General features: G+C 41.6%; 1 protein-coding gene across 2 annotated transcripts; it reads right to left on the bottom strand.

Moving 5' to 3' along the window:
• Positions 1-4,362: 4,362 nt before the first annotated feature.
• LOC106604850 (uncharacterized) lies at positions 4,363-12,439 on the bottom strand. Of its 2 annotated transcripts, none has more exons than XM_014199908.3 (17): positions 12,182-12,439; positions 11,781-11,842; positions 11,547-11,674; positions 11,265-11,422; positions 10,958-11,134; positions 10,668-10,862; positions 10,406-10,570; positions 10,121-10,282; positions 8,116-8,307; positions 7,828-8,019; positions 7,370-7,711; positions 7,175-7,265; positions 6,981-7,054; positions 6,621-6,837; positions 5,416-6,279; positions 5,185-5,300; positions 4,363-5,009 (listed from the first exon to the last, which is right to left on the bottom strand). In XM_014199908.3, the coding sequence occupies exons 1-17, from the start codon at positions 12,293-12,295 to the stop codon at positions 4,983-4,985; spliced, it is 3,276 nt and encodes a 1,091-aa protein (XP_014055383.3). In that variant the 5' UTR covers positions 12,296-12,439; the 3' UTR covers positions 4,363-4,982. The 2 variants fall into 2 exon arrangements, with proteins under 2 accessions (XP_014055383.3, XP_014055382.3); XM_014199907.3 differs by having other exon boundaries at positions 10,668-10,883.
• Between the last annotated feature and the right edge of the window lie 6,295 nt (positions 12,440-18,734).

Consider the following 18,734-nt stretch of genomic DNA (forward strand, 5'->3'; position numbering starts at 1 on the left):
AAAGAAAATAAGGGTACTCAATTAGATTAGTTTACTCAAACATTTCACAATAGTAACATCTAATTGTAGGAGTTTAAGAAAATCCCTTCAAGTAAATAATACATTTTCTGTAATGTCTTTTACTGACAATTTACCTTAAAGAGAACGGGGAAACCAATAAAAATAACATTGGTGCTTTGCATCCTACAAATGGAGTAATGGCGTCCCAGCAAAGCCCTCTTCGCACGAGAGTAGAACAAACTTCTGAAGCACTTTTGTGGCATGAGTGAAAAGAAGTTCATCTTTCAATCCAGAGAGATGGAAAATATCAAGCAGTGATGATGGCAGGGGATATGCGAAAAGGTCTGTCTTGTTCCTAAATGTTTTGTACATAGTGGCATGTTCCTCCACCACAAGGTTTTGCACTAGGACAACCCCCTTGTTCCTCAACTGGACACAGTTATTCCCAGTGGACATCTGCACGGAGAAGTGAATGAACTGCATTTTTTTTAGGCTGCTCTTTCACTGTTAGACCATTTGGGACTGGGCCATTGTCATGCTGCTTTTGTAGTGTTTTCTCTGCATCTGACTGTGTTGCTCTCATTGCCTCTCTTTCTGACAGCCTCCGTATAACCTGCTCTAAAGGCTTGTTTCATTTTTTTTTTAACTGGCCCAAAAAAATTCTCGAAGGGGAAGCAAGAGAGATTGTCAACACAAAATGCTTGTGCTTCATGGCTGAGATGGATTAGGCAATGTAAATGTAAATGTAAATGATTAGGCAATGTATATTATGTTTTCCTTCCCATACAGGCAGCTGCAGTAGTCCACAAACAAAACCAGGAGGTTTCCTGCATAGTCTGCACACAAGGATACACTTAGGAAGATGGTCATGGCATCTGCAAGCAACATTAAGTTTTCATATATCACCCTTGGAATATTCCCTTTTAAACAGACAGGCCCAGTGTACAAGAGGAATGTACGGAACTCAGTTGCCTTCCAACGGGCAGACTCATTCAGTGGTTCTCTTGATTTCTGATGGAGTGTGAGGTCTTAGGTCAGTCAGCTGTGAAGATACATTTCTGACAACAGCTGGACCTAAACATGTTTTCAGTGGCCCTTTCTGCAGTAGTTATCAGTTTCCGTGTAACTCTCAAACATACCAGGAGCATTTTGTCAAGCGGAAACGGCGTCACCAAACCATTTGACAATGATCCTAAAAGGTGTTGTCTCACTCAGTCATCAGTCAAATCATCAAAAGTGTCGTGGTTGGACCTCGGCTGTTGTTTCTGGGAAGGTCATACGATTCAGGTAGTAGACTCCCGTTTGACGCATTTGTCATAGCCATAGTAGCCATTGTGACCTTTTGCATTTCTGACAAAGGCCCTTGCTGGTGCTTCACAAATAATGGCAGAGATTTGGACCAAAAAAAACACCTTCAGTTTCCAGCTGCTGCATTTCCTCAATGTCACGACTTCCGCCAAAGTCGGTTCCTCTCCTTGTTCGGGTGGCACTCGGCGGTCTTCTAGCATTCGCCGATCCACTTTTCATTTTCCGTTGGTTTTGTCTATGTTTCCCACACACCTGGTTTTCATTTCCCAATTACTGGTCATGTATTTAACCCTCTGTTTCCCCCATGTCTTTGTGTGTGTTTAAGGTCGGTATGTTTCCGGGTGCTGTGTGGCAACCATTATTGTTCGCACATTGGTTTTGTTACTTTGTGCTATTTTCTCAAGTAAAGTGCGTTGTTCACTCATCTCCGCGCTCCTGCGCCTGACTTCATGCACCAGCTACACCCACCACCTGACACTCAAGTCATGCAAGCAATCAAGACTGGTTGGTTTCTTCTTTCAATTTTGATGGCCTTTGTATAGAGGAAGGCCATCAAAATTGATTAGGAGGGACACTGACTCAGACAACCTTGTATGAACAGATGTTGTAAGGTGGGACGTTACGTTAGCTAGTCTAATTTTAGTGTCCGTCAACTAACTTCAAGTCCCTAATGTTAACCCTGAAGGTATTGACTTGACACACGACAGTTCCTAGGATCCTTGTTAACGATAACCTTAGCCATACTGTTTGTCATGATATAACATATCAAACAAAAACAAACTTAAACGTACTTTTAATATCTCAACTTACATGAATCTTTAGGTAACATCAACTCACCTTGGCTTTATACTGAGACCACAGAGACGCCGACTGGGTTTTAATAGAGACAGATGCGTAAGCAAGGTGATCCAGACGAGCTGTTCCTTCCAGCGGATTCCACAGGACAATGTTTATATGTGTACCACACGGACCACACAGCAGGTAAGGGGCGCCTAGTGGTGGTGATTTACGAACCACACAGAGGGTAAGAGCGCCTTTTTAATGGTGATTCATAACCTTTGAGAATTAGGGTGCAGGTCTGCAATGGAAGACTATCTCTGAAATATGTATCGGAACGACTAAGGCTTTTCATGAATTTCACATTAAGTCGTACGGTGTTTGCACTTCTATATTCGTGGAATCAAGCCGTAATGGTACTCATACCAGTTGAATACAACACCATCATTCTCGAAAGGTTATGAATCACCATTAAAAGGCGTCCTTTACCTGCTGTGTGCTACCACTTATTCCCATATGAATGTCATGATTGGTACAACCTTTTGGACAATTTAATGGGGTGTTTTGACCGGGTGAGGTGTTAGCTCGAATTTGTGGATTCTTTACCTTGTTCCTCAGGCTCAAGCCTCAGGTATGACATCTAGAATTAAACATTTTAGAGATAGATATCTTGCAGTGAGGGAGGGCAGCTCAGGAAAAATTAAGATTTGTCATCCGATAGGTGTTACTTTGTTGTTCAAGCAGGTTCTAACCATAAGTACAAATCACAAACTGAATTGGTATGCAAAGTGTCAAATCAACACTACATATTGTGTATACCATTACCTGTCATCTTTACATTTCTTAGAATATAATGTTGGGGAGGAGGGTGAAATTCATACGTAAAACAATTGTGACGAAAGTCTACGGATCTTTAATTGTGGTATTTCTTCGACAGGACTTCTCTCTGCTGTCAGGTTCCTGAACGATGTTGACATCACTCACCCTCAAACTCCACTAGCTCATACGCCCCACAACATTAGACATGAAACCCTCCTGTCCATCTTCAATACCTTAAGCAATAGACACACAATGATATCCCCATAGACATGTAGGGTGGTTTGTGCCCATATTCAGTTTAAATGCGTTCTCTGGTTGGCATGAATCTTCAGTTAGAACATTTTACTGACTCATCTCTGATCAAGTTATTCCACCAACGATTGAAAGAAATTGATCATTTTTTTTTACATTTTTTTTGCTTCTTTAGAACATAGTTTATAGTTTCCATTAGGAAATGTTAAGGAAGACTTCACAGAAAATATTGCCTTGGGGCCTCTTAAGTCTCGAACCTGCACTCTTTGTAAGTCTAACATCTCTGTAAATACATTACTTTCAGTTTTGTGCTAAAGGTTGTTACACATGACCATGTTAACGGTAGTATTGTTAACTGATACCTAATCTTAATGTGTGTATTGTTGTAAAAAAAAAAAGATGCACATCCTGTAATTTTTGTTCTATATTCAAAACTCTTCTTCACAATGCCCAAGATTAGTGAATGGGTTAAAAGTGAAAGTATGCAAGCTATGTACCTGTAAGAACACGCAAAAGTACTGGAACTTGCTATTACACTGAAATTGCATTATGCGATTACAAAAGGTGGAACTTTATACAATGGGCATTTTCCAGAAAAAGCTGAATGGTACAGTTCAACTGTCAAATCCGTGTGGTTGATATAAAAAAATATATTGTTTTCAGCAACAGTAGCAGTACTTATTCAATTTATGAGAAGGTGTTACAGCAGGTCGCACGCATGGGTCCGCATATCGACCTGCCGAAGTTCCTCCACTGAAGGTCAGACCTCCACCTAGCATAGCGGCTTGCCGCTCAACAAACGCTAGTGGATGAGCGATTGCTGACCATCTTGCCGATGGTCTGCTGCCGGAGGCTCCTGGCGGACCGACAGGTCGTTGTTAGCTGGGTAGGCCCTGAGAGCTTGTGCCAATATTGCAGGTAACTCCTTCGCCCAGGAACCGCTCTGCCGCAATCACAATGATTTATATTTTCCTGGACCTTCTCTCCACCTTGGCAGTGCCATTAATTACCATAGCTATAAATGCCACAAAGTCCCTTCTGGAAAGCAATTCATCAAAGCGCTGAGGAAGACTCCAAGACACCAACACCAGAAAGAGAGTGCTTAAAGACACATTTTTGGCACCTCAAACCTACTAACAAAATGGACACAAACTGGAAAAATGACTTAATTTTGTGAAAAAGATACAGTAAACACACCTGACCATGAAACTTTTAAAAAATATATATTTTCCTAGTAGTATCTCTCAAATATTTTCATATTATGCATTCATTACTAGGGTGTAAGGGTTAAACAATGGCTCTGGGCTTCATTACTGTATTGAGGTTCCTCTGATCATTCCCTCCACTTAGGATCGGCCTTATCCACCATGTGAGGCTAAGCAGCAGATGCTGTCGTAAACGTAACATTTCCATAAATCATTCTGTTTTTCGCTGTCACAAGAACATGCAAGAAAACGCCATAATTAAAATGTACTGTAACATAAAAACCGCTTCAGCACATCACATAGTATGCCATCTTCAAATAGGAAAACAGTTAGAACCCGTACAGGACATGCAGTTACAGTTTTAAAAAATTGATCAACAAATAGGCTAAAAAACACTGTTTCAACTTTAGCAAAACAGGAAAAGAGTTAATTTGTTACAGTATACAATGTAAAAAAAAATGTTAAAAATAGAACAAATCCCCAGTTGATCTGGTCTAGGGAGAACATTGTGTGGACAGACAGTCTTTACCCGTTATTGCTCCACTGCCATTTAGGTAGAATGGGTCCAGGTCCACATACACTTGAGAGGCCCCTTGTAGATGGTCTTCATCTGTAAAGGCCTTACTTACTCTTAGATGATTTCTTTTTCTGAGGAGAATAAAACCCAAATCATTTACAGCTCTGTTATTTTTGCCAGGTATGAGAGCTGAGGCATGCAGTGAGTAGTATAAGCATGCTGGAACGCAAGGTCAAGAAAAAGCATGTGGGTCAATGTCTAGCTATAACTTCTGCGCCTTGATGAAGATGAGGTAAACTTCCTTACCTTTTTAGGTGGGGTCTCTGTGGGTGCTGGAGGGTGCTGTACAGGGATGGAGTCTTGGGCAGGTGTGACTGGCATCTCAGGCACTGCAGTCTCTGAGAGTTTCAGCTTTTTAATCTCTGTAGAGTTTTTATTTATATAAATGTTATTACATAATCATTTTCAGTATAGACTAATATACAATATATTTTTTTCATTTTCTGAAACAAGGTTTTTAGAGGAAGTGTCACTCACTTTTCTTCTCTGTTGGAGGATCAGGTGTTACTGTGGTGGATGGAGGTGGTGGTGGTTCCTTGTCAACACAGTTCTCATTCGTTTTCTTCTTCTTCTTCTTCTTCTTCTTCTTCCTCTTTTCCAGTTCCATCTTTGTCTCATTCTCCTTTCTTATCGCCTCCTGTTTCTTCTTCGTTCCCTTGTCCTTTTTTGCCCCATTCTCCTTAGTCGTCTTCTTCTTTTCCTTCTCTGGTTCCTTCTCTTCTACGGTCTCATTTTTCATTTCATCAGTCTTCTCTTCGCCAGTTTCCCTTTTCTTCTTTTGGGGTTGTGGTGAATTGTCATCTGCTTTAGTCTCATTGTTCCTATTTTTCCTCTTCCTTTTCTTGGCTGACGGTTTTCCATTAGGTGTTGGGGTTACAGGCGTGGAGGGTGGCTGTTTGTCTGCCACGGTCGTAAGGTCGGCAGTATTATTGTTGATCTCTGCTTGGCCTTCAGGGGATGGGGTGGGAGATGTTTTGACTGATGGGGTGGGAGGTGCTGCCTTCTTAGCCTGACTGGACTTGGCTTTACTAGCTTTTGCAGTTGTCTTGGTTTTCCCATTCCCATCTTCCTTTTCAGCTGTAGTCTTGACCTTTTCAGCAGCACTAGACTTTTCCACTGCAGCGCCAGCCTTGGGTTTAGGTGTCTTCGGTGCAGCTTTAGCCCTGGGTTTGGGTGGTGTCTTCGGTGCAGCTTTAGCCCTGGGTTTGGGTGGTGTCTTCGGTGCAGCTTTAGCCCTGGGCTTCCTCGGTGCTCTTGTTTTCTTCGCTGCTGAGGCAGGTGAGGTGGGAGCAGGTGGAGCGTTCAGCGCAGTGATGGCGTCCATTTTGGCGATGCTTGTGTCTGTGGACAGAGGTGGGTAGACAGTAAATAAACAACATGGCTACCTTGGAGACCTACTCTGAACTATCAACTGTCAACACCTGTACTTTATTTAAAGACGTCATACAGTTCTGTTTATATTGACACAAAGTTATTCCATTATTAAGTTATTAAAGGGTGATGCTGTGTGTCTTCTGGCTGTTATGACGCTTTTGAATCCTCCCCCGCTCTCTGACTCACAACCCGTCTCTGTCCACTCATCTTCCTCCTGCTCTCTTCCTCTGTCTCCCTCCCTCCCTTCCCCCTTTCACCTGACCCTCACTTGCCCTCCTCATTTTCCACAGTTTTTCCCTCTCTCTCACCTGATAGTTCCAGTGCCAGTCTCTTCCACTTCTCCACGTCCAGATCGGTATCAGAGTCCGAGCCAGAGTCGTCTCCCCCTGTAGGAGGAGGACCAAGAACGGTCAGAGGCAGGGCAGCCATGACAGTCTCAGGGGAGGGCTTCTTCTTTTTGCCTTTAACGGGCATGTCCCCTGGTTTGTCTTCACCTCTTTTCCTCTTGGCTGATGGAGCTGGGGCCTGAAACACGGATTGGTAAGAAGAATTCAGTTATGCAGAATGATCTAGCTAACAAGCACTTAGAGAATATGGTTCCCAGTGACTATATACGGATGAAAAAATAAGTTAATGCAATTTAATACACAGAGAGTTAGTATCTGTACTTGTGCTTTCTTCGACGAGGTTGCTTTCTTGTCTTTTGCAGCCACCTTCTTTCCTATATTTGTGGCTGGAGCAACTACATACAATAAAAAAGAGACATAAAACATACAGTAATGAAGACCATCAATGCAGAACACACATAGGGCCACATTGAGGAATTTGGACCAAAATCCTGCACCATGACACCAGTACATACCAGCAGGTGTTGCTGTAACAGCTGGAGTTTCCTCAACTGAGGATTCTCCACTACGGCCGCGCTTCTTCTCAATGGCTTTAGCTGTGGGTGACTGGTGAAGGAATATCAAAAGGTTAGAATAAGGTTGATCATCACGTACATCTCATCTCATAGCATAGCTCCTGGTTTGAACAGGAAGAGGTATATTGATCTTACAGTAAGACTGTTCAGCAGTAGGAGTAGGTCCTTAGAAGCAGGTTTTTTTCCCTTTCCCCCACTCTGGGCCTTCTTAGCTGAAGCAGGGGTCTTAAGTTGAACCTCAGCATGCTTTGCTGGGGCTTCATCTGGGATGTCTGATGGTGTGTCACTGCTGTCGTTGGACGACTCTGGTGCTGTACTTGTCGGTGTGACAGTGGGTGTTACCTGGGCCTTGCTTGGGGTAGCAGCAACCACTGGCTTAGCTGGAGTAGCAGGAGTGGCTTTCGTCTTGGCTTTTGATGTTGGTTTTGCTTGTTTCCCTGGTGTCACTGGTGTAGTTTGTGGTTTTGAGGTTGTTGTCTACAGCAGTGTGAAGATGAATAAAATGAGACACTAACGTCCATAGACAGTACTGAGGAAAATATTAGGGACAGACTATTATGTATTCCAGCAACATATTCACTTTTAAAACTCACCATTGCTGGACTGTCCTCTTCGCTGTCTGATGATGAATCAATGCTGTCACTGGACTCCTTACTAGCTGAGGTCTTGCTTGGAGTGGCAGAAACCACTGGTTTAACTGGAGTACCCAGAGGGGCTTTCGTCCTGGCTGTTGATGTTGGTTTTGATTGCTTCGCTGGTGTATCTTTCGGTGTTGCAGCTGTTGTCTGAATCAGTGTTAAGACAGATATTTAGGATGAAATACCTGAAGAAAACATACAGATTATTCCATACTCTACAGGAATAGACTAATATCAACTCACCGTTGCTGGACTGTCCTCTTCGCTGTCTGATGATGAATCACTGCTGTCACTGGACTCCTTACTAGCTGAGGTCTTGCTTAGAGTGGCAGCAACCACTGGTTTAACTGGAGTACCCGGAGGGGCTTTCGTCTTGACTGTTGATGTTGCTATCTGTTGCACCACTGGTGTAGCTTTCGGAGTGGCAGCTGTTGTCTGAATCAGTGTTAAGACAGATATTTATGATGAAATATCTGAAGAGAATATACAGATTAGAGGTCGACCGATTAATCGGAATGGCCGATTAATTAGGGCCGATTTCAAGTTTTCATAACAATCGGTAATCGGTATTTTTGGCCACCGATTTGCCGTTTTTTTCAACACCTTTATTTAACTAGGCAAGACAGATTAAGAACACATTCTTATTTTCAACGACGGCCTAGGAACGGGGTTTAACTGCCTTGTTCAGGGGGGATTCGTTTTTGCAACCTTCTGGTTACTAGTCCAACACTCTAACCACCTGCCTTACATTGCACTCCACGAGGAGCCTGCATGGCAGGCTGACTACCTGTTACGCGAGGGCAGCAAGAAGCCAAGGTAAGTTGCTAGCTAGCATTAAACTTATCTTAACATAATCACTAGTTAACTACACATGGATGATGATATTACTAGTTTATCTAACGTGTCCTGCGTTGCATATAATCGATGCGGTGCCTGTTAATTTCTCATCGAATCACAGCCTACTTTGACAAACGGGTGATGATTTAACAAGCGCATTTGTGAAAAAAGCACTGTCGTTGCACCAATGTACCTAACCATAAACATCAATGCCTTTCTTTAAAATCAATACACAAGTATATATTTTTAAACCTGCATTTTTAGTTAATATTGCCTGCTAACATGAAATTGTGTCAATGCTCTTGCGTTCATTGCCTGGCTCGTTGCGAACTAATTTGCCAGAATTCTACGTAATTATGACATACCATTGAAGGTTGTGCAATGTAACAGGAATATTTAGACTTATGGATGCCACCCGTTAGATAAAATACGGACAGGTTCCGTATTTCACTGAAAGAAAAAAACATTTTGTTTCCGGATTCGACCATATTAATGACCTAAGGCTCGTATTTCTGTGTGTTTATTATATTATAATTAAGTCTATGATTTGATAGAGCAGTCTGACTGAGCGGTGGTAGGCACCAGCAGGCTCGTAAGCATTCATTCAAACAGCACTTTCGTGCATTTTGCCAGCAGCTCTTCGCAATGCATTGCGCTGTTTATGACTTCAAGCCTGTCAACTCCCAAGATTAGGCTGGTGTAACCGATGTGAAATGGCTAGCTAATTAGCGGGTGCGCGCTAATAGCGTTTCAAACGTCACTCGCTCTGAGACTTGGAGTAGTTGTTCCCCTTGCTCTGCATGGGTAACGCTGCTTCGAGGGTGGCTGTTGTCGATGTGTTCCTGGTTCGAGCCCAGGTAGGAGCGAGGAGAGGGACGGAAGCTATACTGTTACACTGGCAATACTAAAGTGCCTATAAGAACATCCAATAATCAAAGGTATATGAAATACAAATCGTATAGAGAGAAATAGTCCTATAATTCCTATAATAACTACAACCTAAAACTTCTTACCTGGGAATATTGAAGACTCATTTTAAAAGGAACCACCAGCGTTCCCATGTTCTGAGCAAGGCACTTAAACGTTAGCTTTCTTACATGGCACATATTGCACTTTTACTTTCTTCTCCAACACTTTGTTTTTGCATTATTTAAACCAAATTGAACATGTTTCATTATTTATTTGAGGCTAAATTGATTTTGTTTATGTATTATATTAAGTTAAAATAAGTGTTCATTCAGTATTGTTGTAATTGTCATTATTACAAATAATATTAAAAAAAACGGCCGATTAGTCGGCATCGGCTTTTTTTGGTCCCCCAATAATCAGTATTGGCGTTGAAAAATCATAATCGGTCGACCTCTAATACAGATTATTCCATACTCCACAGGAATGGACTAATACAACTCACCACTGCTGGACTCTCCTCTTCGCTGTCTGATGATGAATCAATGCTGTCACTGGACTCCTTACTAGCTGAGGTCTTGCTTGGAGTGGCAGCAACCACTGGTTTAACTGGGGTGGCTTTCATCTTGGCTGTTGGTGTTGCTCTCTGTTGCTTCACTGGCGCTGTCTGTGTTTTCGAAATTGTGTAATATGAAGAAAATGTTCAAACCTGTGTTTATCATTCGAGAATATGAACAGATACTTATACAGTAATGATTTGGGTTATTTCAAGTCTTTAAAAAAAACTCACCATTGTTGGACCTTCCTCTTCACTTTCTGATGATGAATCACAGCTGTCACTGGAAGTCTCTGGCGCTGTAGTCTTCGATTTGGTTGTTGGCTTGGCTGTTGATGTTGTTTTACTAAGTGGTGTTACTGGTTTTGCAGGTGTTGCTTTTGGTGTTGTGGGTGTTTTCTAAATTGGTGTAAAAAGAGGCAAATAAAAAATGTAATTCAGGGTTTAATTTCTGAATGTAATATATCATGTATCCACACTCCAGAGGTAAACTCACCACTGCTGGACTCTCCTCATCGCTATCTGACGATTCACTACTGCAACTGGATGAGTCGGATGTTGTAGATGTTGCTGTTGCCTTGGCCTTGCTTGGAGTAGCAACAACCACTGCTTTAGTTGGAGTAGCTTTCGTCTTGGCTGTTGATGTTGGTTTACTGGTTGGCGTCACTGGTGTTGGCGTCAAGGGTGTTTTCTGAATCAATGTTAAGACAATCTTAACACATAGGGTTTTATTTGTGAATGTAAAGAAAGGTTTAGAATATTCTACAAAGGAATAGATTAACTCACCACTGTTGTTGCCTCTTTCCTGTCTGAAGACGTATCATTGGTATTGTCGGAGGCCCCAGATTTAGGCGTGGAAGTGGTTGTTAACTTGGCCTTGGTTAGGGTCGATGGTGTGACCTCTGACTCGGCCTTGATCTTTGCAGCTGGAACATGATTGGCTTTGGGCGTTGCAGGGCTTTTCTGTAAATGGCAGAGGAGAGGAAGAGAAGACTCCATCAGTAACAACAGGGAGAAGAAGAGTTTATATTTGAATTGTAATCATGTCTCTCTATTGGTGTTCACCAGTGTGTTTACATCTGTGCTTGCTTACTTGTGGCGGTGTCTCCTCACTCTCAGAGTCCTCTGAGCTGTCTGTGCCAGTGCTCTCCTCCACTACTGTCCCCTTCCCTCCAAGAGTTCTCTGCACAGCAGTCTTGGCCTTAGTTGGGCTGTCTTTAGCTGGGCTCTGAGGCTTTGGGGTCTGGGAGACTGGAAAGACAAGAGCAAGGAACAAGACATGCATGATATTCAGATTTAAACCACAACCAAACTACTAATTTCTTGGTTGTTGTTTACATTGGTCTCCTACACGTTTACTGAAAAAAGCCTGTACCTTTAACAGGTGTTGTTTCTTCATCTGCTGAACTCGAGCTCTCTGTGCTGCTTTCAGGGTCTGCTTGGCGGTTCTTTTTTAACCCAGAAGAATCCGGTTCTGTTCCCGTCTTTGTACTCTTCGAAGCACTGAAGAACACAGTTAAATGTCAAAATCAACCCAATGCAATGAGGTCAGTTAATCAGACAAAATAATGGCCTGTATTTTGAGAAAACCTATAGGCCAGCTACTCACTCTCCAAACCATTTATTGTAGATGTCCAGTAGTGAAGTTGACAAGGCTTCTGGTTCTCCGCCCTAGACAAAATATTAAGAGAAACAAAATCAGACAAAGGGAAATCTAGCTAGCTACATAACAAATACAAGACACTCTACAGAGCAAAGTGAAATGTATTAGTGTAGTCTCCAAGTATAGTCTACAGTCTCTACCAAGAGGTCTGGGCCTCCATGGCACTGGCACAGTAGTGTAGGGCCCATCGGTAGACTCTACACTGTCACAACTATGTTATTACATTGTAACAACGACACCATTATGGAAGTACAAATCTGCAACAATATGTCGCGAAGTTTCCCTTAATGGAGTGATAACGTTACATGTTACAATGTACGACGCATGAAACAGATAGATGTAGCGACCTTCACATGCTTTTTGAGTTCTTCTGCAGCTTTCTGGAAGCCGTTTTCCTTCAAATGTCGGTAGATCAAATGGGTCAATTGATGACTTGACCCATGCTTCTTCTTTGGAGACATATTCCGACGTTAACACAAACACAACAACTAAATAACATAAATTATAATGAATTGAACAAACTTGGCCACATCTGGGTGCACGCTTTCGTTCTTCACATCGTGCATGGTAAGCGTTTTAACTTTGACCCATGCCTGTATTTCCGGCGAAGTCGTTGTGCATAACGGGAATTGTAGTGCGGCGTCAACTACTCTACTCACTCTTTATTCCTAGACGAGTCCACCTAGCGGCCTACGTATGATAAGGCTTATCTTTCACAATAAAAATGATCACTCCACTGTTAGTGTTTTTTTTTTATCACTTTGGTGCAATTTTCACAAGTATGTGGTACATTTTAAGCACACAAATCTTAACAGATGATCAAAATGGCTTGTGTTTCAAAACTCGAAGCACATTTTCAATTGACTGAGTACAACAAACAAATCCACAGTCACTTGTTCACTGCACCAAAATCACTCTTTCAATTTGGATAGAAATATCTGCTTTTCAAAATGCATTATTCACTTCACTTTTGATATGATTTGTCATTTGTTAACAATACAATTAACTATCACTTAATCAAACTGCTCAAAACGAATAACTACTGAACCAAAATGATGTAGTGCCTAGTTAACATATATAGTTTGATAACTGCTGAACACTGTATTTTATTACATTTTTTACCTCATAAATGTATCAATTTGACATCAATTTAGTTTGGAACGTAAAACCAAATCATTGATGGATGTGGCTGTAAATATGATATAATTTCCTATCAGCCTGTGTGCTGCAGTAGGACAAAGTGGAAAAAGTCACTGTACATGCTACCATTTGGAATTATTGTGTCATGTACAATGCACTGCTGAAATACCTGGGTTGTATATATTCCACTCATTATCTGAATTACTGTACATTGATACACTGTAAGCTGATGAATTCCAAACAGATGCTGTATCAGTTGACAAGTCAGGAAGAAAAGGTGATCTCATACAATGTTGCATGGTGTAGAAATGGCATACATGTTTTTGCAGTAGCCAACTGCTATACAATACCTCTATTTCTGATGATTTGTCCTATGTGTGTACTTATAAGGATAATGAAACTGTAAGACAGACATATTTCTCAACATTCTCACAACCTGCCATTGGATACAAATGATTTAAAAAAACTCTGCATGTCAAGTTATAGTCAAATACTATATTGAAAGTGGTAATTACCATCTACTATTCTTTCTAGTCAGCACTACAAAAATAACAGTTTTGAAATGTGTATCTTGTATTTTTGCTATTGGATTAAATGGTAGTTAAAATGAATAAATGCTGAGCCTATCATTCATTATCTGATGTATTGGTGAATAAACAAAATGTGCTCATGGTATTTCATGTAAAACTTAGATTTAGCATGAATGACTCAGGGGTGAAAGATGTGTGAACCCCCAATGAATCAAAGGAACAATCAAAGGTTCTGAACGTAAGAGAGGGGACATATCAAGTGCTATCAGTTCAGAGTATTGTACTTAGTTTTGAAAATATACTACTTACATCTGAAACATTTGCAAAAGTGATTGAAAAAAACTGTAATGTTGCACAATTAATTAATTTTAAACCTTTCATATAACTTTGGCATACTGGTAGCCTACTCTTGACTGTTAGAATTTTGGAAATCTTTAGTTCAATGTTTTATATTTTTAGATGTAAAATTGGCTTCCTTCAACCATCTGTTAGATATTATGACCTGGGGCTGAGCACAGCCATCTGTCTTTGGCAGATTCTGTAGTTTAAGCGCTGTGTTCTGTTCTCACATAATTGCCTGGTCATTATGATCCTGAATGAACTAGTGTGAGGGCCTCAAGGTTACCCAGGCCCACCCGTACAAAGGCCCCTCTCTCTTTCCTTCTCTTCCTGTTTCTTCCTTCCCCGTCATAACTTTCCTATGATTTCAATTAATTTTTTGACCAATCCGACATCTTGTCTTGAAAATCATAACACACATCTGAAGACTGGCTGACTTTAGAGCACTCCACTCCCCTCAGAACCATGGGATTTGGACTGATCTCACCTGTGCAGCGTTTTAGTGGTAGACGTTGAGAAGGACTCTATAATTCTTTGATAGCTTGGAGACCTGCAATGGCAAGGTTGTAGTGGACTTGGATGTCATGGGTTCTTTATATTTTAAGAGTTAGAATTAGTCTTGTGGTTTCTCCTGGTTCTTCATGGTGTTCCAAGAGGACATGTAAGCTGTTTCACACACTTAGCAAATCTCTGTGTGTGAGAGAGACGATGAGTGTGTGTGTGTGAGAGAGTATGTGTAAATCGCTGCGAGACAAACTTTATCTCCACTAAGAAAAGAGGAAGGAAAGGCTTCACGTGCTTCAGTCATGTTTCTCCTGTGGTCTGAGAAGCTGTGAGTCAGCAGGTCCAGGCGTCACGACAGGAAGAACATCCCTGGGCCAGCCAGGCCACCGGGAAGCGCCAGATCAGATGCTCCACAAACCATCCTGAGACATCAAATACACAAATAAAAACAACTTCTTCAAAATGTGCCAATGTGGTCAGATCTGATTGGAGCAGGTGTGTTTGGATAAGGTGTGGGCCATGGGTGGAGCAGCTTGGAGGGTGGGGATTAGGGGGGGTTGTGGGGTTGGGATGAAACATTGTGGTGTGGGTCCTAAAGGGGGTGGGTTCCAACATACCACCTGGATGTGAGTCTGAAAGCCAGTGGTGGTGGTGGGGCATTTTGTTTGGGTCAATCTGGGGGAGAGCATTGCTTAAGCAGGGGGTCAGTGGGAGCAGGGAGCTGAAAGAGACCCATTCATGGAGGATGGAGACGAAACCAGAAATGGAAAGCAGTGTGTATACCAAATACAGCGCCAAACCTGACAGTAGGTCTTAACCAGCTTGATTTCACCACCTCTCCGTTCCAACCCTCTCCTACACACACACACACACACACACACACACACACACACACACACACACACACACACACACACACACACACACACACACACACACACACACACACACGGAGAGATTAAATTGTTGGTTATGGAGAACTGCAATGCGAACGCTTCCATTTCTGCTATGTTCATTGGTTAGGCCATCAAAGTTTTATAGAATAACTAATTCTGGTAAAACTAGAAATGGAATATTTCCTTTGCTTATTCCCCAAATATCATCTCCTATACATAGGTGTGTATGCATATAGTGTGTGATATAGAGTGCCTTATGCTGCTTATACACCCCTACACATAGTTCCTGAGTAGTAGACACAGAACGAGACTGGAGACCTGGGGGAGCATTCCCACTTGCTGTGATTGTATGAAACACACTGAGGGACTGAGCTTGTTCATTCAGGTTACCCTTCTAAATAGACGTATGTTTAACGGAAGTAAATATACATCACATTCCTAGATTTAAGCCACTCAAGTCCCGGCTACCGCTCTTGCTTTCTACAGGTAATTAACCTGTAGCTTAGGCTTGTGTGCGGCTGCTCGGCCATGGAAACCCATTTCATGAAGCTCTTGGCGAACAGTTCTTGTGCTGACGTTGCTTCCATAGGCAGTTTGGAACTTGGTAGTGAGTGTTACACCTTAGGACAGACGATTTGTATGTGCTACGCGCTTCAGCACTCGGCGGTCCCGTTCTGTGAGCTTGTTTGGCCTACCACTTCACGGCTGAGCCGTTGTTGCTCCTAGACGTTTCCACTTCACAATAACAGCACTTACAGTTGACCGGGGCAGCTCTAGCAGGCAGAAATTTGACGAACTGACTTGTTGGAAAGGTGGCATCCTATGATGTTGAAAGTCATTGAGCTCTTCAGTAAAGCCATTCTACTGTCAATGTTTGTCTATGGAGATTACATGGCTGTGAGCTCAATTTTATACACCTGTCAGCAAGGGGTGTGGCTGAAATAGCCAAATCCACTAATTTGAAGGGGTGTCCACATACTTTTGTATATATAGCACTTGAAAGACACAGAAGGGAGAAAAAGAGAGAGAGTGAGATTAACTTTCCCTTATTGGAATGTCATGTCCAAACAGCCCTAAATCCTTAAACCTGATCCATTCCCTCCTCACATTTGATAAAGTAATGTTGACAACAAGATATCTCTCCTTGCTTAACACCATTTCATAATAGGTATCAGCCAGGATCCATGGTCGCCTGACTGACAAAGTGACAGTACTTAGATGCATATAACAATGGAGGAAAACATCATAAAAAAAAACACTTGGCTGGAGGTGAGAGTGAAGAAAGGAAGAGAACAAACTTCTATCCAGTCATCTCAGAACCTTCCAAAAATAAGGAAAGAAAAATAGTTGAAAGGGGGAAAGAGAGAGAGAGAGAGAGAGAGAGAGAGAGAGAGGCAATGTGCAGGTTTACTGGCAGTGCTGCGTTGATTAGAAAGGGGGTAGTGTTCGTAGTGAGGGCGCAGCTGTATTTAATAACAGCGTCTCTCCCTCTGCCAAACGCTACATCTGGTGGCTACCAACACAGAGCACCAGAGCTCACTACTACCTTTTCATTGAATTACTTCCTTTCATGTCCCCACGTTTTCTTAGAAAGTAAAGAAATGAAAACTGCTAATGGTAGTAAAGTGATGGAGGGATATGTGTGAGACGGGTAACAGTAAACTAAAGGATCTTTGATGAGTCAGTCGTATCTCAAACTTCTGTCCTCATTAAGAAACCAACCCACACAAGGTCATATCGTCTTTTACTACGGCTTATTTGCTCTAAGAGTCAAAAATAAAATGGTACCAGGTAAAATGGGGTAGAGATTAATGTCAATGCAGTATATCTTCCAGACCTTTGTCAGAGTAGGCAAAAGCAAGCTGTATGTTACTAACTGTGGTGGATCTATTTGTGTCAAATTTGTGTTTCAGACTTTTCAATTTTCCCTTTATGAGTTCTCCTTTAAATGAAATAGGGTCATATTCAGCGTTTTAATCCTTTGTTCATTTGGAAGTAGCAATGGGAAACTTTTCATTTTTTAAAGATGTAAAGGATCTTGTTAATTTAACTCCAGAAATACACAAGTTGTCGTGCCAATAAACAAACAAATAGAAAGTGAAACGTTGAAGTTGTTAATGTTTATGACATCAATAACCATTTTTAATGTCAAGCGGTATAACTCCTTTATTCTTTATTGATACCACACTAATCCTCAATATCCCATTGAAACCAATAAAACTGTGTTTTTTTTACTTCTATAGTAAATCCTTCTCTTGGCTGTTTGGCCCTGGTTTGAAGTGTTGGTCTAATTAGTCTCACAGGGCCATCTTTAAAAATCTCATATTTATGAACGAAGCAGTTCACACTGGTCTGCTAATTGTGGAGACCAAGACAAACATGAAGTGGATGAGATGGAATAAGTGCATGATGAATACTATACGGTGTTTGGTGTGGGTTCAGATTCCACTTCTGACACCATTAATGTACAGTGCATTAAAGTACTCAGACCCCTTGACTTTTTCCACATTTTGTTACCTTACAGCCTTATTCTAAATTGTATTAAATAAAACATGTTCTTCAACAATCTACACACAATACCGCATAATAACAAAGTGAAAACAGGTTTAGAAATTCTTGCTAATTTATACAAAATAAAATAACAGAAATACCTAATTTACATAAATATTCAGACCCTTTGCTATGTGGCTCGAAATTTAGCTCAGGTGCATCCTGTTTCCATCCTGTTTCCTAGGAGTTTTCTACAATTTGATTGGAGTCCACCTGTGGTAAATTAATTTGATTGGGAATTATATGGAAAGGCACACACCTGTCTATATAAGGTCCCACAGTTGACAGTGCATGTCAAAGCAAAAACCAAGCCATGAGGCCTAAGGAATTGTCTGTAGAGCTCAGAGACAGGATTGTTAAGAGGCACAGATCTGGGGAAGGGTGCCAAAACATGACTGCAGCATTGAAGGTCCACAAGAGCACAGTGGCCTCCATCATTGTTTTTTATTTTTATTTTACCTTAATTTAACTAGGCAAGTCAGTTATAACTTCTTTGGGATAGAGGGCAGTATTTTCACGGTCGGAAAAAAAACGTACCCGATTTAATCTGGTTACTACTCCTGCCCAGAAACTAGAATATGCATATAATTAGTAGATTTGGATAGAAAACACTCTAAAGTTTCTAAAACTGTTTGAATGGTGTCTGTGAGTATAACAGAACTCATATGGCAGGCCAAAACCTGAGAAGATTCCATGCAGGAAGGGCCCTGTCTGACAATTTGTTGTCCTTCTGTTGCATCTCTATCGTCATTACAGCATCTGTGCTGTAACATGACACTTTCTAAGGCTTCCATTGGCTCTCTAAAGCCGCCAGAAAGTGGAATGGGGTGTCTGCTGTCTCTGGGCAAAGTATAGCAGCAGAGTTTGTAAGTGGTCAGCCTGGGGACAGTGAGACTGGAGATGCGCATTCATGAGAACTCGCCATGTTTTTCTTTCTCTCT

Source organism: Salmo salar, chromosome 05 (assembly GCF_965601325.2).
Source record: "Salmo salar chromosome 05, fSalSal1, whole genome shotgun sequence".
Lineage (NCBI taxonomy): Eukaryota > Metazoa > Chordata > Actinopteri > Salmoniformes > Salmonidae > Salmo > Salmo salar.